The sequence below is a fragment of the Arachis hypogaea genome, chromosome 4 (assembly GCF_003086295.3).
Source record: "Arachis hypogaea cultivar Tifrunner chromosome 4, arahy.Tifrunner.gnm2.J5K5, whole genome shotgun sequence".
In the NCBI taxonomy this organism is placed as follows: domain Eukaryota; kingdom Viridiplantae; phylum Streptophyta; class Magnoliopsida; order Fabales; family Fabaceae; genus Arachis; species Arachis hypogaea.
In genome coordinates this window covers 37,411,187-37,437,995 of record NC_092039.1, presented here as the reverse complement: position 1 = coordinate 37,437,995, position 26,809 = coordinate 37,411,187, and the positions used below count along the sequence as shown (strand labels likewise).

The window sequence follows — 26,809 nt, the reverse complement described above, 5'->3', positions numbered from 1 at the left end:
TTGATAGTGTTTAGTGATTTCCAAGTGGTAACATCACAAATTAATGACACTTATCAATCCAAAGACCCCAACATAAAGAAATTCTTAGATGAAGTACGGGAACAACTAGCACAGTTCTCAGAAGGAGAGGTCCGACACATAACTCGGGAGTCAAATGCCCAAGTAGATGCCCTCTCCAAGTTAGCCAGCACCAAGCCAGGAGGCAATAATAGAAGTCTCATCCAGAAAACTCTCCATGTACCATCAATACCAAAGGGAGATGACAACTCGGACATAATGGCCATATCCAACCTAAATTTACGATGGATGACCCCTATAGTCAATTATCTTAAGTATGATATTATTTCTGAAGATGAAAAAGAGGCTTGAAGGCTCATAAGGGAAGCACAAAATTATTCCTTGGTCCACAATATTTTATACAAAAGAGGGGTATCAACACCTCTCCTGAAATGTGTCCCGACCTCTAGTACAAAGGAGGTTTTAGAGGAAGTACACAATGGCATATGTGGGAACCACTTAGGAGCCTGATCACTAGCTAAGAAGGTGATCCGAGCCGTCTTCTTTCGGCTGACCTTGCAAAGAGAAGCGGCCGAGTTTGTCAAAAAATGCCTGCCTTGCCAGAAGCATGCCAACTTCCATGTTGCACCTCGGTGGAACACCTTCAAGCCAATGGAAAAGCTGAAGTCGCAAACAAAGTCTTACTGGCTGGGTTGAAGCGTCAACTACAAGATGCAAAGGGAGCATGGGCAGATGAGCTTTCTCAAGTCTTATGGGTATATCAGACAACTTCTCATTCCACAATAGGGGATTCGCCTTTCCAACATGCTTACGGAGTAGAAGCCATGATTCATATAGAGATCCTTGAAGAATCATCAAGGGTTATATTCTACAATGAAGTGGTTAATACCCAAGCGCAAAAGGAAGAGCTCAACCTCCTTCTAGAAGTCCGAGAACAAGCTCGGATCAAAGAGAAAGTTCTAAAACAAAGGATGTCCCTAAGGTATAATCAGAAGATAATCAAAAGAAGCTTGATACACGCCAAACGTCGGTTCAGAATTTCTTCTCAATAAAAAATCGCTTCGTTGCAAGTATAGTTTCAAACCAACAATTGACCCGCAACAATTTAATTTTGTTTGTCACAAATTCAAACTAATAAAAACCGAGAGTATTAGATCTCAAGTCGTCTCTCAAAGATATTGCAGTGAGGTGTGCATATTATCGGTTATGAGGTTCAGGGGGCGGTTTGCGGATAACGAAGCGATAAATTAAATGGCAAAAAATTTAAAGAAAACAACTAAAGATAGAATACACCAAAGAGGGATTCATGGCAAGAATTGAGAACCAATGTTTTCTATCCTAGTCATTAATCATAACACAATAATTACTAAGAGTTAAAACTATTACATTATCCCCATATTGAGAGAAAGTCAAATAAACCTAGTTAATCCCAACCCAGAAGTAGCATCAATAGAAATAAGATTAACTAATAACTCTAGATCACCAACATATATAAGTTGGGTATTAATGACTCAAGATTACCAAGCTTCTCTTTCCAAGCCAAGAATGCTACAAAATCTACTCTAAAACTAAGTTAAGCATTTTATCAAATACTTGGTGTGCATAAAAATAAAAGCATAATAAATTGCATGAATAATAAAATCTAAAGCTACCAAATACAAGAAAATAACAATAACAACTCAATTAAACACCAATAAAAACATCAAATTGCATTAAATGAAATTAAAAGTAACAAAGGTTCATGAAACTAAAAGTGACACAAATGGGAGATTAACAAGAGAAACTAAGAGAATTAAGACAATAGAGAATGGAAATATAAATGAAACTAGATCAATGCAAGAATTAAAACCTAAATCTAAGAGAGATTAACCTAAATTTACCCTAAATTCTAGAGAAGAGGGAGCTTCTCTCTCTCTATAAAATAACCTAAAACATGGTTCCTAAGCTACACTAATTGCTCTCCCCTTGTTTCTTCTTGAATTTGGCCTCAAATACTTCAGAAATGAGTTGGATTTGGGCTTGAATGAGCTCAGAAATTACCAGCCATGTTTTCTTTATGTGGGTCACGTGTCAAGTGTCACGTGTACGTGCCATGTCACGCGTACGCGTGGCTTGGAAAAATCTCCACTCACGCGTATGCGTACACATGGCCATGAATTCCACCAAATCCTCATTTCTTTATGAATTCTCCACCAAATCCTAAAATTGGGGTTTATCAACCTTCCTATACTTAAACAATAGCATGTCCTCATGCTAAACTCAAGAAAGACAAAAAAGGAGATATCAACATTTACTCAATGTAAACTACCTACATGCCATTTATCTAAATGCATACAACTACTTGGTCAAAATAAATCAATTTCCAAGAATACATATATGAACATAAGGGCTAAAGCAATCACAATAAAATTAAATCCAACAATTGATTAGAGTTCTTAGAAAAGAATTTACAAACTTGAAAGATAAGAAATAATCGCATGTAGAGACATAGAATCGAGCAATCAAACCCCTCACCGGATGTGTATACGCTCTAGTCGCTCAAGTATTTAAGGTTGATTCACTCAATTCTCCTCTAATCATGCTTTCTAAGATTTGTTTTTCATCTAACAATAAAAAATTATTCAATGCATAGATACAATTATCATGAAGAATTTCCACAAGGTTGTAATGGGGTTAGGGTAAAAGTAAGGATGCATATGGTCAAGTGAGCTTGAAATTTGAATCTTTGATTAACTTAAACTCTCACCTAACGCATATAACAACCTATACAATTCAAATGCAAACCTAACTACCCATTATTCACTTTTTCACACACTTATGCATTCTCTTTTTTAATTACAATACATATGCATTGTTATGATTACTTTTCTTGGGGCATTTTGTCCCCTTTTTATTGCTTTTCTTTTTCTCTTTTTTTTGGCTTTTTTTTTCTTTCCTTATTTTTATATTTTTTTCTTCATTATTTTTTTCAATAACATAATATATACAAAAAGATTAATGCATATGGTTCAACATTTAATACATGAGTATGTACCCAACTTCCAAGATTTTAATGAAAACTCAAAAATGCACTTTTATCTCAACCAATGTTCCCAAATTTCCCACACTTAAATGATACACACTCTCACTAGTCTAAGCTAATAAAAAATCTAAATTAAGGATATTTATTATTTTTCAATTAGGGATAGTGATGTGCTAAAATTAAGAATAAAAAGGATTAAACATGCTCAAAATTAGTTAACAAATGTTGATAAAAGGATAAGGCCATTTGGGTAAGTGAGCTCAAATGAAATAAAGGCCTCAATCATATAAATGCATTCATACACAAAATAATAGACATAAAGAATCAAACAAATCAAAGATTATAATCATAGAGAGAGAATAATATAAAAGAAGAAAAATAGTGGTTATATGATACAACCACCCAATTAGGCTAAAAAACTCACAAGCCTATGTGTTCTTAGCTCAAAAACATGTTCCACAATATATAATTCAAACAAGTTCAATGAAAATTTTTTACTCAAATCAGTTAGGATGCCCTATAGATAAATTTCTTGAAAATTTTCATTATTTTGACTAAGCTTATTATATATATGCAAACCAAGAAAATACAACTAAAAATTCTAAAAGACATGGTAATAACAGAAAAATTGAAATGTGAAAGTGTTGGAATTTGAATTTTTTTCACCCAAGATTGGATGATTGGTCGGACAACCTCTCCATACTTAAAATTTTACACTGTCCTCGGTGCATTCAGAGATGAGTAAGGCGGTACGGCGACTACACGGATTGCCACCTTCAACTGGTGGATCAACCGGCTGTTGCATGTTCTTTCTTCTTCTTTCCTTTTTGCTTATGGTGAATCATCCTACAAGATAGAAAATAGGATAGTAAGACGAGTAAATGCAAAAGTAAGGAAGCATAGATTTTTGGAATGAGGTGATGATCACTAAAATGAAGTGAGTGAATCAGTGCGTGACATGGTTGAAAACAAGTGTGTGAATTCTAAGTTGCGCGCGGTTTAGAATACACACTACCTTTTAAAAGCTATGTCACAACTACACAAAAGAAGTATGCACTTCACTCATTTTAGTGTGTTTGATATACTTTAAAGAAAACTTGTAGGTTAAGACAAACAAACAAGTAATAAGGAAGCATGAAAGCATTCAAGCAATAATCAAGCAATTGTAAAATGGATAATGAATGAACATTGGTTGATGTGCAAGAGAACTTAATGGACCAAATGAAATATGAAATTCACATATCAATCAATGATACACTTTAAAGTTTATTTTGCATCAACTAATTGACATAGAGGGTGGAACATGGGTGGTATACAAGTTAGAAAATAGAGATAGAAGTTGAAAGCTATCACATAGCAAGCATGGTCCACAAAGCTTAGAGAGCTAAAAAGGATGTCACTAGGCAAGCTTATGATCCAATTTTACATTCCTGAATCTCAACGCATGAATTAGGAGATATAAATAAAAATCAATCATAAACAAGCATCACCTAACAAAAAATGCATCAACTACAAACAATTGCCTTATCATGGTTAAAGAATTTAAATCACATGGTGGCCAAAATATGTAATTCAAAAGATTTAGAGTGCTTTGAAGGCAATTCACAAGTACTTGGTATGCACAATTGTCCAACATTCAAAATTAAATACCAAGCAACAAAATATAACCTCAATAACAATCCAACAATGAATAATCACAACAACGATGCTAAAATAGCATCATGCCAATAATCAACAGCAACATCTCAATAAAATTGGCAAATCAAATTAACAATCCAACACTTATCACCAAAATCTAAACTATTCTAACCACCTAATCTACTAAAATAAAACTAACTAACTGACTAATGGAAATGGTGGTAGATGGTGAATGATGATGAAGTCAGAGAGAAGAAAAGAGAAGAGAAAAAAAAGAAAAGAAATGGAGAGAAGAGAAGAAAAGAAGAGTATTTGAACGGGAGTGGTCACGCGTACGCGTGACATGGGAATACCCACGCGTACGCGTGAGATGCAGTTGTGCCCATTACATAGTTCCCGCATGGTCCTGGCACAACTCTCTGTCCAGGCCATGCGGTGGCATAGTTCATGCATAGTGGACGCATGGACAGATTGGGGTGTCACGCGTACGTGTGACTCTCTTATTTTCGTTTTTTTAGCAATCTAAACACTCAAAAAGTTACCAAAACACTACTAAACCTTATTAAACATACTAAACTATCAAACAAACTTAACAAAACTAAAAGAACATGGAAATTTAAAGTTATTTACCAATATATACCAAAAGGAAAAAGTGAAAAGATGTTACCATGGTGGAGTGTCTCTCACCTAGCACTTTTATTTATAGTCCTTAAGTTGGACATTTTGGAGAGCTCTAATCAAGGAGGCTTGTGCTTGAATTCATCCTTGAACTTCCACCAATACTTTGACTTCCATTGATTGTCAGAATTTCCAATCAAATTCACCAAACTTTGATGAAATTCCACACAAGTCAAGAGCTCCAAAATTGATCCTCATCTTTTAATTCGGGATCTCAAACCTTGTTTTCACACCCGTCTTTAAGTTGACTCTTGTGATTTCACTCGGGTGACAAGTAGGCAGAATTCTCATTTGAACACTAAAACATCATCCTAGACCCAATCAATTGAGAACTACACCAACCTTTGCACTTAGACCTTGAAGCTTCAACCTTAATGAGCCTTGATTTACAATGCCAACCACTAATTATCTCTCTTTTACTCTTCAACCCACAAAGCATCCTAAGTTGACCATCTATTTCTAGAAAACCATATTCAAGCGGAATAAGAAAGCTAACAGATATGAATTTTACCCACTTGAATGATGTAATGGATGATGGTGACCTAGGAAGAGATGCTTTTAATAGTCTTGACAATTCAATTTTCACTCATTTCTGTCCTTTTTGAGGGACTTCAACCACTTGATAAGCTTCTTCCAATTCAACCTCTTCTTTGCCAATTTCTTCAAACTCTTACCCATCACTCAAGTCATAAACTGGAGGTTGAGTAAAATCTACCTCAACATCAAATTCAAATTCAATGGGGAATGCTTTATCAAGCTCAAAGGGATCATATATTGATACGGAATCATCATCAATAGGAGGACTTGTTGCTTGCCTAATTTCATCCAATTCTTCATTCACAATATGCTTTGGAGGTTATGCACTATCCTCCTCAAGATCACTTTCAAACTCCATGGAAGAAGACTCTACAACTTTAGATTCCTCTGTGCATTCAACATCTCCTAAATCTTCAACCAATTCTTCCGGTTCAATTATCTCAACTTCCTCCTCTGGTTACGATTCTTACTTCGACTTCTCTTCTTCACATTGAAGCTCCAAGTTCTCTTTCTCATTACACTCCTAAGTAAGTCATCCATATTCGTCAATAGGAGTGTCTTGATTGTATGAGCACAATGAGATTAAGTGCTTCACCGCTTCGGCTATAGTAGCCATCTTTTGGAGGTCTTCTTCTCGCCTTTGGAGAATGGAAAGAAGCTATCTTTGTTCTTGCATTAAAGGTTGGAGAACTTTATACAATGAAGGCAATGGTGGAAGATAGGGTTCATTATTTTAGAGAAAGGTGTCATAGTTAGAATGTGGTTCCTTGTGGTGAGGGTGTTGAGGTGGTGTATGTGAAATTTGTGGTTCTTGAAAGTATTGGTATTAAAATGGTGGTGGCTCTAAGTATGGTTCATATGGCTCATATGGTTGTTGGTATGGTGAGTATGTGTTAGGATCATATGAAAGTTTTTGGTGGTATTGGACTTGTGGGTAAGATTGACAACAATGTTGAGGAGTTGGTTCATAATTGTGTACATTATGGGGTGGATTGTAACCATAAGAGACCGGAGGAGGTTGTTGCCATGAAGGTTGAATATAAGCATGTGGCTCCTCCCTAACTTGATTTCCATTCCCATAATGTGATCCCTCGTTGAAACTTTCATTCGCTACAACATAATTATAACCAAACTCATAGCGAAAGGGATGAGAATTCATAGTGAAAAGGGAAAACAAAAACAAAAACTACTAAGAAACAAAGAGAAAAAATTCTAACTACTAACTCAAACAAGCAAACAAACAAAGAAAAAACTTGATATAATAAAACCAATAACAAGCACACATTGCAATTCCTTGGCAATGGCGCCAAAAACTTGATACACGACAAACGTTGGTTTGGAATTTCTTCTCAATAAAAGAATTGCTTTGTCGCAAGTATAGTTCCAAACTAACAATTGACCCGCATCAGAGTTTAATTTTGTTTGTCACCAATGCAAACCAATAAAAATTGAGAGTATTAGATCCCGGGTCGTCTGCAAAAGGAATTGCAATGAGGTGTGCATATTATCAGTTATGAGGTTCAACAGGGGGTGGTTTGTGGATAAAGAAGCGAGAAATTAAATGGCAAGAAATTTAAAGCAAACAACTAAAGATAGCAAACACCAAAGAGGCATCCATGACAAGGATTGAGAATCAAGGTTTTCTATCCTAGTCATTAATCATAACACAATAATTACCAAGAGTTAAGCCTATTACAGTATCCCCATATTGAGAGAAAGTCAAATAGGCCTAGTTAATCCCAATTCATAAGTACCATCAATAGAAACAACATTAACTAACAACTCTAGATCACCAACATAAGTTAGGTATTAAGGACTCAAGATTACCAAACTTCTCTTTCCAAGCCAAGAATGCTAAAAAATCTACTCTAAAACTAAGCCAAGTATTTTATCAAACACTTGCTGTGCATAAAAATAAAAACATAATAAATTGCATGAATAATAAAATCTAAAGCTACCAAATACAAGAAAATAACAATAACAACTCACTTAAACACCAATAAACATAAAAAGATCAAATTGCATTAAATAAAATCAAAAGTAACAAAGGTTCATGAAACCAAAATTGACACAAATGAGAGATTAACAAGAGAAACTAAGAGAATTAAGACAATAGAGCATGGAAATATAAATGAAACTAGATCAAAACAAGAATTAAAACCAAAATCTAAGAGAGATTAACCTAAATATATCCTAAATTCTAGAGAGAAAAGGGAGTTTCTCTCTCTAGAAAATAACCTAAAACATGGTTCCTAAGCTACACTAACTGCTCCCTCCTCCCTTTGTTCCTTCTTGAATTTGACCTCAAATACTTCAGAAATGAGTTAGATTTGGGCTGAATGATCTCAGAAATCGTTAGCCACATTTTCTTTAAGTGAGACACGTGCTGAGTGTCACGCATACACGCCATGTCACGCGTACGCGTGTCCATGAATTCCACCAAATCCTCATTTCTTCATGAATTCTCCACTTTTCATGCTTTTTCTTCACTTCTTCAATCCAATCTTTGCCTTCTAAGCCTAAAATCACTTAACAAACACATTAAGGTATTAAATGCAATTAAAAGAAATTAAATTTAGCAATTTAAGAGCCTAAAAAGCATGTTTTTAATCTTAAGCACAATTTAGTAGATAGCTCTCTCTTTTAGTTTTCCTTTTTGATTTTGAATTGTGGATTGAGAATTGAAGGAATTCTGTTTCACTCTTGATCTACAATTTCTCTTTGTCCTACTTCTGCATAATTTTTAGTGAATTGATAATTGAAATTGAGTTTTCCTTTACTGCTTCCATCTTCATTTCTTCTTCAATCTATTTGCTATTGAATCAAGGAAGGGCTTGAGATCTAGATTTGTTTTCTAGTCTCATTGATTCCCTGAGATCTTTACTTGTCTTTTTAAATTTTGTAATTGAGCTGAGTTCATTTCTGTTTTTGCTCCTTCAAGCAATTTTTCCCTACTGTTTAGATATGCTACATTTTATTTCATCTACTACTTCTCTAATTGAGTGCATCTTGAATTCTCTTGTTTAAATTTTGAATCCCAAGTCCCAATTTACATTCAGGCAATTTAGTTCCTCTGCAATTGTTCTGCATTTTACAATCCTTGCTGTGATGTGAATTTTATTCTACCTGCAAGTTGAATTTTCCAGTTAATTGTTCTTAAGCTCTCTTCAATTACTTGATCTATTGCCTTCTTTAATTTCCAGCACCCCAGCCCCTTTACAATTCACTGCAATTTATATTTCTTATCATTTAAGATTCTGCCAATTTACTTTTCTTGCACTTTAAGTTTCTGCACATTTACTTTATGCAACTTTAAATTCTCTGCACTTTACTTTCTGTTGGTCACTTTTCACTCTATTTCACTCAATGTTAGCTTGACTAAACTAATCACCCACTAAAGTTGCTTGATCCATCAATCCCTGTGGGATCGACCTCACTCATGTGAGTTATTATTACTTGATGCGACCCGGTATACTTGCCGGTTAGATCTATGTGTTTGGAAATTCATTTTTCCACAAAAAACACCATCAATATTGCGGAGTCAATTTCGTGCACTAAGTTTTTGACGCTGTTGCCGGGGATTTTTCGAGTTTGACAAAGTACCGGACTATCTTGTTACTTAGATTAGGTACTTTTAATTGTGTCTTTTGTTTTCTTTTTCAAAAACTTTTCAAAATACACCTTTTCTTTGTCTTGTGTTTGAGTCTTTTGTTAAAAGTTTTGAACTTTCTTGGTTTCTTTTGCTAAAAATTTTTAAAAATTGTGTCTTTTGTTTGAGTCTAGTGTCACTTCTTAAGTTTGGTGTCCTTTTTGTGTTCTTTATTTTCTTTAAATTTTCGAATTTGCTCTTGAGTGTTCTTCTTGGTGTTCAAGTTGTTCTTGTTTCTTTTCTTTGTTTGATCTTAAAAATTTTTAAGTTTGGTGTCTTTTGGTGTTTGTCTTTCTAATTTTCAAAAAACTAATGTCTTTGATCTAAAAATTTTAAGTTTTGTGTCTTTTAGTTGTTTTTCTCTTTCCTCATCAATTCGAAAAAAATATATTTTCTATCTTTAATCAAAATTTGGAAAATCTTGCTTTCTTTTCTTATCTTGATTTAAAAAAATATAAGTTTAGTATTTTCTTGTTAGTAAAATTTAAATTTTGAATTTCAAATCTTATCTTTTCATATCTTTTTCAAATCTTTATCTTATCTTTTTATCTTTCTTTAAATTTCAAAAATCCTATCTTATCTTATTTCAAATTCAAAATTTTAAAACTCAATTTCAAAATTTAAAATTTAAAAATTCAAATCTCAAATTTCAAATCTTTTTAAATCTTTACTATCTTTTCAAATCTTCACCATATCTTATCTTTTCAACTTATTTTTAAATCTTTATCTTATCTTGTTTCAATTTCAAAATTCAATCTTTTTTAAATCTTTTCAATTCTTATCTTATCTTGTTGACTTTTCCTTTCTAATTTTAAATTTAAAAATCTTTAAAATGAAATCTTTTTCAAATTTCCTATCTTATCTTATTTTCAAATCTTTCTTTTTTCTTTTTCGAGATCTACCTTTTAATTTTCAAATTTTTTTAGTTAACTAGCTTTTAATTTCCTTCTTGTTTTTTGAATTCAATAAATAAATAAAGTAAAAACAAAAATATTTTACTTCTAATTTCCCTTTTTATTCTTAATTTTCGAATTCTTCTACCCCCTCTATTCGAATTCTTCCTCTATCTTCATTCTTCTTTCTTTTTCACATCTCACTGGGAGTCCTCTATACTTTGACATATAAACCCCCATTCTCTTTCTTTCGTCTTTTTCTTTTTCTTATTTATGAGCAGGAACAGAGATAAAGAACCTCTCTTTGATCCTGATCCTGAACCTGAGAAGACTCTAAAGAGGCGTTTACAACAAGTTAAAGTACAACACTCCGAAGGAAACCTCACAGAACTTTTCAAACAAGAAGTTGAAAGTACAAACATGGCAGCCGATCTGAATAATGGAGGAGATGCAAGGAAGGTTCTTGGCGACTTCACTGCACCCACTTTTGACTTTTATGGAAGAAGCATCTCCATACCTGCCATTAGAGCAAATAACTTTGAGCTTAAGCCTCAGTTAGTCTCTCTAAAGCAATAGAATTGCAAATTTTATAGACTTCCACTGGAAGATCTACATCAATTACTATCTAAATTCTTGCAAATCTATGATACTGTTAAGACCAATGGAGTAGATCCTGAGGTCTACAGGCTTATGCTTTTTCCTTTCCCTTTTGCTATTAGAGACAGAGCTAGGATATGGTTGGATTCTCAACCTAAAGAAAGCCTAGACTCTTGGAAAAAGTTGGTCAATGTATTCTTGGCCAAGTTCTTTCCACCTTAGAAGATGAGCAAGCTCAGGGTGGAAGTTCAAACTTTCAGACAAAAAGATGGTGAATCCCTCTACGAAGCTTGGGAAAGATACAAGCAACTGATTAGGAGATGTCCTCTTGACATGCTCTCAGAATGAACTATCCTAGGTATCTTCTATGATGGTCTATCTGAGATGTCCTTTGATCATTCTGCTGGTAGATCACTCCACTTGAAGAAAATGCCTGAAGAGGCATAGGAACTCATTGAAATAGCTACAAACAACCAATTCATGTACACTTCTGAGAGAAATTCTGTGAACAATGGGGTAGCTCAAAAGAAAGGAGTCTTGGAAGTTGACACTTTGAATGCCTTGGCTCATAACAAGATCTTGACCCAACAGATCAATATGATCTCTAAGCATTTGATTGGAATGCAAGCTGCAGCTGGCAGCACTCAAGATACCTCCTATAATGGAGACACTTATGATCCAGATCAACCTACAACGGGGGAGGTGAATTATATGGAAGAACCTTATGGAAGCACCTATAACTCCTTATAGAGAAATCATCTTAACTTCTCATGGAAGGATCAACAGAAGCCTCAGCAAGGCTTTAACAATAACCAAGGTGGAAGAAACCAGAGTAGATTTAATAGTAATAAACCATTCCCATCTTCTCAGCAACATATGGAGACTACTAAGCAAAGCCTTTCTAACTTAGCAACCATAGTCTCTGAACTCTCTAAGACCACTCACAGTTTCACAATAGAAACTAGGTCCTCCATCAGAAATCTGGAGGTACAAGTTGGTTAGCTGAGTAAGAGAATCCCTGAGAATTCTCCTAACACTCTCCCAAGTAACACTGAAGTAAACTCAAGAGAAGAGTACAAAGCCATCACTGTAGAAGTTGAGGCCGAATCTGAAGGGGATGCTCTGGCATTGAATGCCAGTAAGGAAGTCCCTACTGGGCGTTCAACGTCCAAAGAAGAGCCATCCCTGGTGTTAAACACTGTAACACCCTAACTATCAAAATGTCATGCTTCCGGCTGCGCCACTCTGATATCTCGGGTATTACAACAACTTCATATACTTAATAATAAAATAGGAGCCTTTCTCTTAAAAATCATATCACTGTCCTTTTTTGAAAACTGGAAAAAGAATACTTTTTAAATAAAACAAAACAAGCATATACATGTACAAAACTTCCTACTCAAGTAACTTATACGTGTATTACATGCATACAAATCATACAAATCCTATCCCTCTTACATAATATAATATTGATGACAAGGGGTAAGTAAATAAAAACTAAGTAGCATTATCGACTAAGCGAAACGCAATACAATCCTTCGTGAGCTTTTTCATCTATCTCCTGAAAAGATAAAGCTGTAGAGGGTGAGAACCTAACCACACAATCTCACCACAGAGTTTTAGAATTGTTATAATAAGATATTTAAAGAGAAATCTATTTTTAAGCTCAGTGATTATTGTTTGTCCCTTGAATCTTTTAAAAACCAACAACTAGTCATCCAAAAACTCTTTTTGAAAATCAATATTTAAATATTCAGAAATCCAAAACTTTTCTTTTCTTATAAGAAAATCTTAATCAGAAACCAACTACGCAATCAATCAACACAGTCATCAATTCAGTACCAAAGCTCATTCTCAAAAGTAGCACATCAAGACAAACACAGGCAAAATAGACAAGGAAAGCACAGGTTTAGGTAGCAATTACAGCAAATAGTTCTAGTAGCAGTTAATAATAGTTTAACAATTAGGCAAACCAAAACAAATTCAAACCCAAGCAAAGCATACAAATGCATATGATGCATGCCTGTTCTATGGCTAATGAGCTCATCTGTCGATTATACAGCCAACCCGACAAGTTCGATTTGCTAAACCCTTGGACTGTCCCCCGACACGCATCCCCATGAGTCTATGTATAGTTTTTCTCATATATATATCAAATCGCTCAATGGGGGTACCATTTCCGGAAATTTATAAGTGTCTGGTCACCCTTACATCATAGGGTCAACAGAGTATCGAGTCTCAATCTGGAGCAAGTGGTGGCAAGCCACTGCGTCCACCCAGGGAAACTCGTGTCTCAGATAATTCAAATTCATAAGCCATATGAATAATTCATTCAACATTCATCAATATCTAAGTCATTCTCAATATCATCATTATTTGTCAAATCCATATCTCATTTCCAAATTCATCCAAAAATCATATTTCAAAGTCAATCCTCATCATCCTTCTTCGCATTCTGTTCATCAACAATCCTAATTCAAAATATAATTCTTTCTTTGATAAATAAGTCAATCTTAAAACATATAATGTTTAAAACCAAATCTTTTTAAATAATTAATTCAAACGAAACTTTCAATTTTATAAAATTTTGGCAGCATCTCCTCTAAAACTCGGACTCTGCCACCTTTTTTGGGTCCCATCTAAACATTCCTCAAACCCTTTCTCAAGCATTTCCAAATTTCAATCATTTTCTAAAATTCAACCGGTTCCAATATCAAATTATGTTCAAATCGAACCATTTCCAATAATAAATCTCTTTTTAAAATCAAACCAGCTCAAATATTAAATTATTTATAAAATCAGACTAACTCAAAATCAAACCGCTACCAGAATTAATTTATTTTCATATCACAAATCATTTCCAAAGTCGATTCATTTACATTACCAAATTAACTCAAAAACCAAGAAAATCAATTTTCATAATAATCAACTAAATAACTTTTCAAACCAATTTTTTATCAACAACTATATACCACTCAAACAATCAAGAAACTAATAATTCAGTCTAGCAAACAACCACATCCACAAGACAAACATAATCACAGAAGTATATTTTCTTTTGCATCAATATCTATTTAAATAAATTTTAAGAAAAACCCTACCTCGATGTCGCAATCGCATAATTTAACACAACAGTCCCGCTTAGTCTAAACTTACAGCAGCAGTGGTGATTCTAACACAACCTGGACGATGGCAGCATCACCAACTCCGATTACACTTGCAGCAACAACAATAGATTCGAATTTGGCGGAATCAAACGTATAAACAACTCTGAAAAGTCAAGGTGACACCGAAACTAAAATGGAATTAAAACCATAACAAACAGATAAACGAGACCAAGGCAGTTCTGAGTATAAAAGTGAAACAGAGTCAGGAGAAAGGCTAGACCTAGGGCAGTGACACTAAACTTGAATTGGGGTAAGTCAACAGTAACGGTAGCAATACAAAATTGAACCAGAGCAGTGACGGTAATACCTCCGGCAACAAGAGAACAACTGGATTCATCTCTAATGGTGGTGGTGGCGATGAATTCTGGCGACGAATTCTATAACAAACATGCAACGACAATAAAGCTTCTGGAATCTAAAGAGAAGCAAAACCCAAAACTTAAAACCTTGTCGGCAGTGCCTTTTCCGGCAACGGCAGTGGTATTCTCTGACGACAAAGGCGCAGCCAGAAGCTTCGACAGCGGCGGATCTAGCGGTGGTTCAAACGAAGACGATGATGGGGACTATGCGCAGTGGCTGGACTGGTCGCGGCCCTCCCAGGTTCTCTCTCTCTCACCTGCAAATTCTCTCTCTGCCCGTGGCTCTGCTTGACAGCAGCGGACTCAGAGGCGGCGGTGACGTCATGTGCAGCAGCAATCCGTGATGATGATGATGATAGCGGCGCTGGGTTCATGGCGAGGAGGACGGTGGCGACGGGGACCCGCGAAGACGACGACGAACGCAAGGGTAGGGCTTCTCCTTCCTCGCGCATGCTCTCTGCTCTCTGACGACAGCACGGCGACCCAACAGCAGCGGCGGCGCGACAGTGGCATGACGGCTCCTCCTTGTACACCGGCACCCTCTCCCCTCCACCGGATCTCCCTCTCCTCTCTTGTTGTGTCTGAAATCTCTTTCTCTTTTTCTTTTTTTCGGGCTGGGGGGTTGAGTGGTATGTGTGGCGGTGAGGCAATGGGTAGGTTAGGTTGGGTTAGTTTTGTGTATGTAATTTTAGGATCAGGGTTTAATTTGGGACAAATGTAAAATTAGAGATTTGAGTAAATTGGAGTTTAGTAAATTTTAAGAAAATTAGGGTATATAGTATTTAATTTAAAATCTAATTTAACCCCTTAAAATTATTTTAAAAATATTATTTAATTATCAAATTTGCTAATTGATTTTCAATACAATACTCTTAATTTAAAATATAAGGTAATATAATTAATTTTCTTCATTTATAAAAACTATAATATTAAATTTCAAAATCTCAATTATTTAAATCAATTCATATAAAATTCTTATTCTTTTAAAACTACTAATATTTATAATTTAAATATAGAAAATACCTCAATAATTATAAAATTGAATAAGAATTTTAATTTATTTCAAACTCAATTAATCCAAACTTACTTTAATTATCTTTAATAAAGAAATTTCTGAAATTAAAGGTATAAATAAATAATTAAACTTGAAATTAATTTATAATAAAATTTTCAAAAATTCTCGGACTTACAAACGCCAGTAAGGGACTCCTTACTGGGCGTTCAACGCCTAAAAAAGAATCATCACTGGCGTTGAACTCCTTACTAGACGTTCAATGCCCAAAGAGGAGCATTAATGACCACTGACCTGACGTTAATCACATACAGCCTGCCATGGAATGAATCATTAGAAGTTGGAGTAGACAGTGAGAAAAGTTGATCCAGAAGGAAGAAGCATCTCCGAAACCTCAACCGTTCTCTCATTACTGATTTCACACCTATCCCGTAACACTTTAATTATTATGTTTTTATGCGTTTTTCACAACAACTATATTTTCTATCCGCCTGACTAAGATCTACAAGGTAGCCATTGCTTGTTGAAACCAACAATCTCCGTGAGATCGACACTCACCTGAGGTATTACTTGGACGACTTGGTGTACTTGTCAGTCTATCTGTGCGAATATTGCGGAGTCAATTTCGTACACCAACGTCCTTATACTGATCCAAAATGACATGGAGATTCAAAAGTTGGGCAAAGGAAAGCTAGCCGCAAACTGGAAAGGACCCTACAAGATTATTGAAGTCTTAGGGAAAGGTTACTACGAAGTGTCCGACCTACAAGGAAGGAAACTCCCGAGGTCATGGCACATGTGTAACTTAAAGAAGTACTACAGTTAAGTAGCGCACCTTGTTCCTTGGTGTACTCTTTTTCCCGACCTTAAGATTTTTTTCTAAGTAGGGTTTGTTTTTCCTGATGAGGGTTTTAATGAGGCACCATAATAAGGGCTAAGAGTCATCGAAGTCCTTAGTAGCAAATTTATGTAAAGGCATTTTTTCATTTGTCAATGATAAATCCACTTCTTTTTTAAAAGTTTTCTATAAAAATGTATTAATTTAAACTTGATAAACTGCGAAAATCGTTGCCCGACCAAAAATGGTCAACGAGATGAAGCGACGAGGCACAAATTAATATAAGAAGTTATGTAAGAAATTCATAAGACCGACCTCAAAATCAAGACGGGAATAAAAACAAAATGTAAAAGTAACTTGACAAAGTCCGATTATACAAAGTCAGAACTTATAAAAGAAATTATTATACCGACCTAGTTCGCCGATATCATTTTTAACTTAACAAAAAAATAGCATTAAAAGATCTAATTCAACAAAAGGCGATTGCTAAAAACTATAATCATTTTGGAGAAAGGTTCTTAAAATAAAATTCCAAAAGTTGTTTAATCTACAAAAAAAAAAAGTAAGACCGTTCAGATAACTATGCAAAATGTTCATCAAAAGACCCACATATGGGGCCATTCAAACTATGAAAATTAAGGGATACTACAAAGGATTGACTCTCCACATACCATCACAATGAATAAAGTCAATAATTGCTCGGTTACGTTTTTCATAAGAAGCCTACATATTTGAGTAAGCAAAGCAAAACCAAGATACGTGAATGAATGAAATCTGGAATATTACATCAATTTCAGCCATGAAGGTTGAATAAAGGCAAACAGAGATAAATTTGTTTAGTATTAAATAATATTATTAATATTTTTTTCTTTATTGTTATAAAAGATTAATTTAATGTATTTACAGTGTATATAACTTTTCAATTAGATGATGCATTTAGATTATTTTAAATATTAAATTTGATGATTAGGTTATTTTTTATTTATGTGATAATATAAGATTACATATTTATCTAAAATTTTTTTAAACTTAATGTATGAAAATTAAATTTTTATTATAAATGCTTACAATGTAGTAGCAATGTAGCATGCTAGTGGCCCTTCTGACTGTCTCTTGTCTTTTTATTTTTTTAATAAAATGATAAATAAATTTTTAAAAATTTATATTTTAAATAGATTAATTTTTTAAAAAAAATATTAATAAAATCTTTTACGATAACAACTGTAGATAAAGTAGTTTAAATTAAAACTTTTTATCCTAGCCAGTAATCACAAAGATTAATTTAGAGATAATGTATCTATATCTAATTATCTATTATCTTAGAGGACTTTATTAATATTTTTTTTTAAAATTAATTTCTTTAAAGTATAAATTTTTATAGATTTATTTGTCATTTTACTTTTTTTATGTTTGTATTTTTTGGACAAAAATTCAAATACTTTTTTCTATCATTTTTAAAATCGAAGGAAAAATATATCTTTTGCTTCTCTTTTTATAGGCTAGATTTTCTAATTTCTATCAACAATTTCACTCATATGTTGTATTTTTTAAACTAAGAAAATAGAAAGTAGACAATAAAATTATTATAAATGAAGAAAATAAAATTAAAAGAAAAAGGAAAGAGAGAGGGTGAAAGAAAAAAGTAAAAATTAATAGTGAGTTAGTTTATTTTTTTCTGTGGAGAAATGATTCTTTAATTATAGAAAAAAATTAGAATAAAATAATGGAATTGATTAATAAAAAATTAAGAACTTAAGAATATATAAAAACAGTTGGAAAATGATACTTTCTTGTTCATCATCATCAATTCATGATAGTTACAGATTTCACTAATGGAGAATACTAAATAAATATTTTTGGTAAAAAAAATGAAAATTGATTAATACTAAATTAATACAAAATAATAAAAACATAGATAAATAAACAGAAAAAGGTCAAAACAGTAAAAATACAGGTAAATTAAATCAAACGTCAAACATGTGGAAATTAATGAAGAAAATTTCCAATTCACCATTCACAAATTCACATGATCACATTATCTTCTCTTTCTTTTCAATTTACGCTGTGTCCCGTTGAAACCAGTGTGATCTTCATCATCCCCACGAAACACCCCTCTTCTTCCCCAATTTTGAAACCCTAATTCCTCCCAAATCCAATCACCATTTCCAATCAATTAGGTTAGGGTTTCGAACTTGTACATACGCTCTCAATCCCCAATTTCAACGAGCACGTCGATCAGTTTTTCAGCTTTCCCATTCCTAGGGGTTTTTTCCAGTCATATTAGAGATGGCGATCGGATTCGATGATCTTGTTCGAGCCTTGGAGCTCTGGTTGAAGCTCAACAAGAAGCCCAAGCAAACAGGGGCAAACGTGAACACCGATCTTGACCCTGTTTTGTTGGTGCCTGGTATTGGTGGCTCCATTCTCCACGCCGTTAACATTGATGATGATAGTTATGAACGAGTATGGGTTCGATTCGTCGCGGCCGAGTACAAGCTGAAGACCAAGCTTTGGTCACGTTACGATTCTTCTACAGGTGAACCATAAATTGGTGGAAAATAAATAGATAAATAAATAATTAAATAATGTTAAGCTCATGCTATTCAGTTATATAATTGGTTCACAAGGTAGTTTCTTTTTGGGAACTACCAAGTATGAGGTTATGAATTCCTTGCTGGATTAAAGAAAGCTTAATTTTAATTGGTTAAAGGGCGTGTAAGTGTAATTTTTCTCTATTTAGTTTGTACTTACATCAGTTAGTGATGGCGGTGAGACTGAGAGTGTGCAAAACCATGGAGCAACCGCTTGATTGAGTAATTTTTATGTTATGCATTCTTATGATGTATCTGACTATCTAAGCTTAAAAGTTTGCTCGGTTTGGTTCTTTATTTATTGCAATGGATGCACCAGTACTTTATGCTGAAGAGTCTGCTGCAAGAAAACTCTAAATTTGGTTGGTTTAAAATTTATGGTGATCTCTTTTGAAACTAGGGAAAACCGAATCCATGGATCCAAAGACAACTATTGCGGTTCCTGAAGATAGGCATGGGCTCTATGCTATTGATATTTTGGACCCTGACTTGGTATGCCTGTTTTTAAGATGATATGCATGAACTTTAGCTCAGATAGGTAAAGAGTTGACTTTGGATCCTGGTTAAATTTTGTGATGCAGGTAATTGGATCTGAGTCTGTGTATTATTTCCATGACATGATCGTTGAAATGCTCAAATGGGGGTATCAAGAGGGGACAACACTTTTTGGCTTTGGGTATGATTTTCGCCAAAGCAACAGGTAATAAATTAATTTGAAATTGGAAATTTTTGAAGTGTTTAATTATATTAATTTGATCAAACTTGGAGTGGCAGGATGTGAACTATTTAAGTCTCTTGACAACTATGGTATTTATGAAAATGAAAGTAATTTCTTTATCAACTGTGCTTTTATTTCATTTAGGTTGCCCGAAACAATGGACAAGTTGGCTGCAAAACTAGCAGCAGTGTATAATGCTGCAGGGGGAAAAAAGATAAACATCATAACTCATTCTATGGGTGGTATTTTGGTGAAATGTTTTATGGCCCTCCATACTGATGTAATACAACTACTCAGCTTCTCAAATCAGTGTTTTACTATGTAGATCCTTTACAACATAATCTTTGATTCTTTTCCATTGTCAATTTGTATTTACTCTTTTCATTAACCTCAAAAGTTAAAGCCTATGATTTGTACCTGTCTTTTTGCAGATTTTTGAGAAGTACGTGAAAAATTGGATTGCAGTTTGTGCTCCATTCCAGGGTAAGCACTAACTACTAATCAATTCTGCTATATGTATACTTAGAAATTCAAAAGTAAATAAGTTAGTATATATTGCGTTGAAATGCCTCTTCTAGTATTTCAGTTCAACAACGTGGGGCATGGTTAAATATTTATTTTCTTTGGTAAATTTAATTGAAGAATGCATGCTCTGCAGGTGCACCTGGATGTACCAATTCTACCTTTCTAAACGGAATGTCGTTTGTGGAGGGATGGGAGCAGAGGCTTTATATTTCCAAATGGAGCATGCACCAGTTGGTAAAAACAAGATAACTTACTCTCTGAATATTTGTGTTGAGTTCAATTATTCATATAGCACCTGTCAGGAAAATTTTGAGTCATTCTCCCTTTCTTAGTATATTATTATTGCGTATGACAATTTTTTTAGTATATCTTACCAATCTTAATGTCTTTTTTTTCCGGGACTATCTTGTCAAATTATCCTACCTTTAGTGCTGGCAACTGACATCGATATGCATGTAATATATTAATTGTTAATGAGTATGAAGAAGCTGGAACATAGAAATCAATATTACTTAAAGGCTAAAAGCCTGAAACCAAGTGCAAAACCCTAAGAAAGCCTAACAAGTTATATTAGCCATCATAATTCCTCATCATGCTTTTTAGATGTATGGGTATATACTATGTAGAAAAAGGAAGTTTGCAATGAAAACGAGTATTTTTATCTGCCATTATTCTTGTTATTTTGTACAAGTTATTGATAAATGGATTCATGAGAATGATCACTTGATATTGAATAGCTGATTTAGACTTTTCAGGGTATGTGTTGCTGGGTTATGTCTTCTCTCTTTCTATTTGCTTGTGTCCACATTTTAGAGTTATTTAACGAAGCTTGTTATAATGGTACAGCTGATGGAATGTCCATCTATATACGAATTGATGGGCCCTCGTAATTTTAATTGGCAAGTCATTCCTCGTCTGGAATTGTTTCGCAAGCATGATTCCGATGGGAACTCTCGTATTATTCTTGAATCATATACACCATCTGATAACGTTGGTGTTCTCAAGGAAGCACTTGCAACTAACACAGTGAGTTACTGACTCTTTGTTGCTTAGAAAGGAGTAAATTTAAGTATCTCCTATATTTCTGTAATGAAAGCAACTCTGCCTTTTTTCATTATGTACAATTGATTGAACTTCATTCAATTTGATACATGAAACCCTGTTTCTTGGGTGCGTTGGAGCTGGTTATGTTCTTATTTTCATGCACTGTAGAAGTGCATCAATATATTTGCAAAGTACATCTTTTGCCTGTTTATTGAAGATTTACTGATGTAGTTACTAGTGTGTTTACTAGTGCAGAGCTTAATGACATTGCTATGACGCCTATTTGTGATGCAGATTAATTGCAATGGTTTGGATTTGCCCCTGCCTTTCAATTCAGACATCTTGAAATGGGCAAATGAAACATGGGAGATTCTTTCCTCAGCCAAACTTCCCTCAGGAGTTAAATTTTACAATATTTATGGAACCAATCTTGCAACATCTCATACTGTTTGGTAATGCATATACCAAATCTTTGCTTGATACCCAGAATTGGAGTTTATCAACTGTACTAAGAATGTTATTCTAGCAGGTTTAGCTTAGAAAATATATTAACCTCAGTCTACATAATTACAATTCTGCAGCTATGGAAGTCAGGACAAGCCTGTAACTGATCTGGAACAGCTACGATATTTTGAGGTCATTACCATTTTTAATTGTACTAAATATGTATGCTTTGATTTATCTTACATTTCAAAGTGGAGCGAGGCAATTAGCTTTTCTGCATACTGTATTGATTCTCTAATTTTGTGTTACAGCTTTTGTTTACACTAATATCAATATTAAAACCAGGACAGACTTTCATTTGGATTCTGGTCTGAAAAATTTTTATAATTTTTGCATGTATTATGCTGATTAGTAAAAGCTGTCTTCAATAGTGTGATTAATAAATTTTAAATTTTTGAATTCCTTTTTGTCCTAGCTTTTGAATGTGGCATTCTCTGGCCTCAAATTTGCTTAAAATTTATTTCCCTAATTTGAAAAAGGAAGTATTCTTTCAGATTGGTATACATTTAATTCTTTTATTGACTTGCAACTTAGGTCTTCTGTCTCTGTTGTGATAGAAGTTTAACTTGAAATGTGCACTCTGTTAAAACAACTGTTTCATCATTTTATTTTTTCATTCAATTGCCGAGGCTAACATTTTTGTAATATTCAGGCCAAATATATATGCGTTGATGGTGATGGAACAGTCCCAGTAGAGTCAGCTAAGGTTTGCTAACTTCCCTATGCTGGTCTTTATGCAGTTCGTGATTAGTCGAATCTAAAAATGCCTTGAAGTATGTGAATTTGTTACAACTGTGGTTGGTTTAACATATTTTTCAATGTGAAGCTATGTTGGGAGGATTGCACTTGGTGACTTGTGGATATATTCTAGAAAAAATCTACTTTCCCTGGAATTTCAACTGCCACATAATTACACCAATAAAGTTTCCATTGGCACAATTCACCCTCCATGAATCATAATTCAATTAACAAGCTAATATTGGGGGACCAAGATATTTATGGATCCCTCTCCTGCATCATTCTACCTGCAATTCATGTCTTCTAATTCTGCCTTATGTTTAATATGCTATATCATCATCTCAAATGCAGGCTGATGGGCTCAATGCTGAGGCAAGAGTTGGAATTCCAGGTGAACATCGGGGTATCCTCTGCGAACCTCATCTATTCCGGATTATCAAGCACTGGCTGAGAGCTGGAGACCCAGATCCTTTTTACGATCCCCTGAATGATTATGTGATTCTACCCACTGCTTTTGAAATGGAGAGTCACAAAGAGAAGGGTATAGAAGTAGCTTCCCTTAAAGAGGAATGGGATGTTATTTCCAAAGACCAAGATGAACAAAGCAATAGTCATGATAAAATGGAGATGAGATCCATATCAGTTAAACATGATGGGACTAAGGCTCATGCTACCGTCACTGTTCGCGAGGGTAAACAACATGTTAAACTGAAAGCTGTGACCGTTTCAGTGGATGCCTAATGCATCTGTTTCGGTTGATTGAATGAGTGAACAGGGAGGAACACCTTCTGTACAGTTTGATTGTGGCCGCCATCACTTGTATATAAGAACTGAAATGATGGTGCTGCCATGTTCCTCCATGTTTTCATGTATGATTTGTGAATTATATGTATTCGTTATGACCATCTTTCTACCATTAACTCATGGTTCCAAGAGTGGTGTTCGTTGTGCAAAGTTCATGTAAAACGTTACTGTTTATTCGACTATTTTAAAATCCAATAAATAATTCATAATTCCCGTTCATTATTCATAATTCGATGCCCTCTGTTAAAACTTTTTTGACGACTGCAATAGTGCAACTAATGCACCTAAAAGAGTCTTATTTTGGAAACACTACAACATAGTATCATATGCTTAAGTTACTAAAACTATTAGCTCGCGTTCTCTATTTGATCCTTCCTAAGATTTCGTACATCAAAGAAAGAAATCTCATTACTGTCTAGCTTAGTTCCTTTGGTTTGATGGCAACACCTTTGATCACAAGTCCCTGCTTCCACATGCCACCTTCATACTCATACAGAGACACCTCCATCTCCCCACCATCTTTTTCAGATGCTACAAACTCGCCAACCGGAATCTCTATATACTGCATTCGTAACTTCTCAATCAAACTCTCCTTGTGTTGCTGCTTTTTACCTCCCGGAAGCACGAGTCTAACGTTGACCGGAACTTCCCACCCTTGCGCCAGATCCTTCAACATTACAATAAACGACACTTCATATAGAGTTCCTGGGGAAAGGTTTCTGGTATCAAATTTTCCATGCACCTCTAGCCAACACACTCTTTCCAGTTCAGCCGCTTCAATAATTGTGCCACTGCAATATCACATAACTCGCTCTAATCAGTTAGGACTAGATAAAAAAGCTGTCTAAGATAAATCAATGTGCTTTGATCATAAGATTCATTTTAACTAAATGCGGACCTTGATTCTTTCTGGGTTACCCATTTCCAATAATGTTGATTTTCTGCCCACGTGATTGATAGTGCTCTTGCGTATAACATGAAACAGTTGCTATTGGACTTCTTTTCTATCCAATATTTCTGTCAATAATGATAATCAATGCTCAATAGAGAATTATATTATATTAAACTAAAGATAATATGGCATGCGACAAGTTGATCAATAAAGAAAGATAGAGTGTTGAGCTTGCCTTAGTGTTATGGTCTAAGAAGACTCCAGAATATAGCTGATCAAGCAACTTCTCCTTGGAAGATGTATGAACCGGTGAGTCTGCACCCTTCAATATGTCTTCATATCTATATGGAAGATTCATCATCAGTTCTTTGGAGGATTTAGTAGTGGCTATCATGGATTGGTGATGATTGTTTCCCTTGTTGGGTTTTACAACTCTTGTGGGGGAATAATTTTCCACTGATGAGTTTGTGGCTTTGATGGATGGTTTTGATGGCAGTAACCATCCATCCTTGCTGGTAGCTCCTTCATTATTTGCCACAGGCTGCCGTTGCGGTTGTGGTTGTGGTTGTGACTGTGGCCTTCTTAGCTGTGGAGACTGCGTTCTTGATAATTGCGGCTGAGGCTGTGGTTGTGATTGTGATTGTGGCCTCAACAGCTGCTGGTGTTGGTGGTTGCGAGGCTCCTCATCAACTTCTCGTGAAAGTTCAGCTCCCATTTCTCTTGTTAATTTCTTCGGTTCCTATCACTATTATACCTATTAGTGGATTTTCAATTGTAGCACCCTTTTTCTTTTATAGCCGAACTAATGTAAAGAAAATTGCAAATGATGTTAGATGCATTTATTTGATTAGTGATATAAAGATATTTGTTTAAAACAATGTTACATTTAAAAAATAGTGGATAATGTATACTTTTTATTCCTATCGTTTTGTAATTTCTTTTTAAAATATTTCTAACATTTCATTTCATTCAATTTTATTTTTAACGTTTTAAATTTATTCAATTTTGTTTTTAATGATTTTGATTTGTATCAAAAGTTAAAATTATCCTTAAAACTTTTTAATTTATCCCTAAAATTTTACAGAGTTAACGTTTACGGTAATTTTGACACAAATTAAAAACATTAAGAATAGAATTGAATGCAACTAAAAATTACGGATATTTAAAAAAAATAAATATTAGAGACAAAAATATATTTAATCCAAAAATAATAAGTATATGAAATTAACTTTTAATTAGTTAATATTAACTAATTTTTTATTATAACATTATTTGTTAATTTTTATTCTTGGAAGATTTGCAATTTAAGATTTAGCATTTAGGATTCAAAAGTTTAAAATTTAAGATTTATAATTTAAGATTTAGAGAGACCAATAGAGGTCGGCTGCTAGTTGGCGATGGTAATAAAAAAGTGATTTTAGAAAATATTGATGGTTATTATTAGCTAAAAAATAATATGATTTTTTAATTTGATTGAATAATACTAAGGAGCCACTTTTTTTACTTTTTCTTTTTCCAAAAGCAAGAATTTTATTGATTCTGACAAAATAAATAAGTCGTCTAACTTGGATAACAACAGTAACAAGTGGTAAATGTCAAAAGAACACTTGAGATAAAGAAATATTAAAATAAGTGAATAGGTTATAGATCAAATGATATGGTCTTTTCATACTCACCTTGAAGTCGCAGGTTCGAATTTCACTCATAACTTTGGTATTTCTTACGACTAAATATTCATATTTTCAAAGACATGTTAATTATGACTTAATCAAATCTTTCTTAAGGCTGCTACAATTGTCGAGTTTCTTCTGGAGTTTGAATTTCCAATAGCAGAGTATAACACCATGTTCTTCTACCATCCCTAAGGTCCAATTTTGTAATAGGTATATTCATTACTCTCTGTTATTGCCAAATCTTTATTACTTGTAGACAATTAATTAAGCAGTATATGACTAATTCTGGCATTTTTACATTTAAGACATATGATTGAGAAATTAAAAATTTTAGTTTGGAAATTGGAAATTCTGTGGATAGCTTTCCAAACGAAGAACTTAACTTTTGTTAGAATTTTAATGGACCAAATTGATTTTCAAATCATCTTCTGAGTGAAAAGTTACGAGAGAAATTCTATTGTGGCGTGAAAAATCTGAATACAAATGCATAATTGAAACACAGAGTAAGAACCACTCTTTTTTTCATGTTAATTTGTTCGGGTTTGAATTTCTTTTAATGCTGAGTATATTTTGAACCATAAGAGAAAAAAATTAAACAGTAATAAGTGATGAATTTTAGTGACCATTAGTCTAAAGTAATTGTGACACCTATTGAAGGTTCTGGTTAAGAGATAATGACCGAGGTCTTTAATTAAATTATGTTAATATTATCGTCACATGTTTTTGTTCAAAAATAAAAATTATATTATCCCTACTTATTTGCCTTTCAAACCTTTTTCTAGAATCTTGCAATCTTCTAAGATACTTTTATATCTTTAGGATAGATTGGTTTCTAGACCTTTATAAATGATAAGAAAGAAAAGTACTTGCTTTTGGGTACTTTATAAATCAAAGAGTTTGTCCTAGAAGTTA

At 34.0% G+C, this 26,809-nt stretch overlaps 3 protein-coding genes and 1 non-coding gene across 4 annotated transcripts; 2 read left to right on the top strand and 2 right to left on the bottom strand.

Moving 5' to 3' along the window:
• The first annotated feature begins 605 nt into the window (after positions 1–605).
• LOC140184108 (uncharacterized) lies at positions 606–1,269 on the top strand. Its single transcript, XM_072234394.1, has 2 exons — positions 606–1,000; positions 1,236–1,269. Exons 1-2 carry the CDS (start codon positions 606–608, stop codon positions 1,267–1,269), a joined length of 429 nt encoding a protein of 142 aa, XP_072090495.1.
• Positions 1,270–11,263: 9,994 nt separating this feature from the next.
• On the bottom strand, positions 11,264–11,367 carry LOC112799225 (small nucleolar RNA R71). Its single transcript, XR_003200801.1, has one exon. It is a non-coding gene; the product is annotated as a small nucleolar RNA R71 (small nucleolar RNA).
• Positions 11,368–18,319: 6,952 nt separating this feature from the next.
• On the top strand, positions 18,320–23,551 carry LOC112796676 (lecithin-cholesterol acyltransferase-like 4). Its single transcript, XM_025839246.3, has 11 exons — positions 18,320–18,944; positions 19,400–19,491; positions 19,581–19,699; positions 19,862–19,997; positions 20,149–20,200; positions 20,376–20,476; positions 21,089–21,268; positions 21,581–21,738; positions 21,868–21,922; positions 22,443–22,496; positions 22,880–23,551. The coding sequence occupies exons 1-11, from the start codon at positions 18,695–18,697 to the stop codon at positions 23,267–23,269; spliced, it is 1,587 nt and encodes a 528-aa protein (XP_025695031.1). The 5' UTR covers positions 18,320–18,694; the 3' UTR covers positions 23,270–23,551.
• Positions 23,532–25,061, bottom strand: LOC112796677 (protein PHLOEM PROTEIN 2-LIKE A1). The gene is made up of 3 exons (XM_025839247.3): positions 24,460–25,061; positions 24,231–24,349; positions 23,532–24,123 (listed from the first exon to the last, which is right to left on the bottom strand). Exons 1-3 carry the CDS (start codon positions 24,937–24,939, stop codon positions 23,748–23,750), a joined length of 975 nt encoding a protein of 324 aa, XP_025695032.1. The 5' UTR covers positions 24,940–25,061; the 3' UTR covers positions 23,532–23,747.
• Between the last annotated feature and the right edge of the window lie 1,748 nt (positions 25,062–26,809).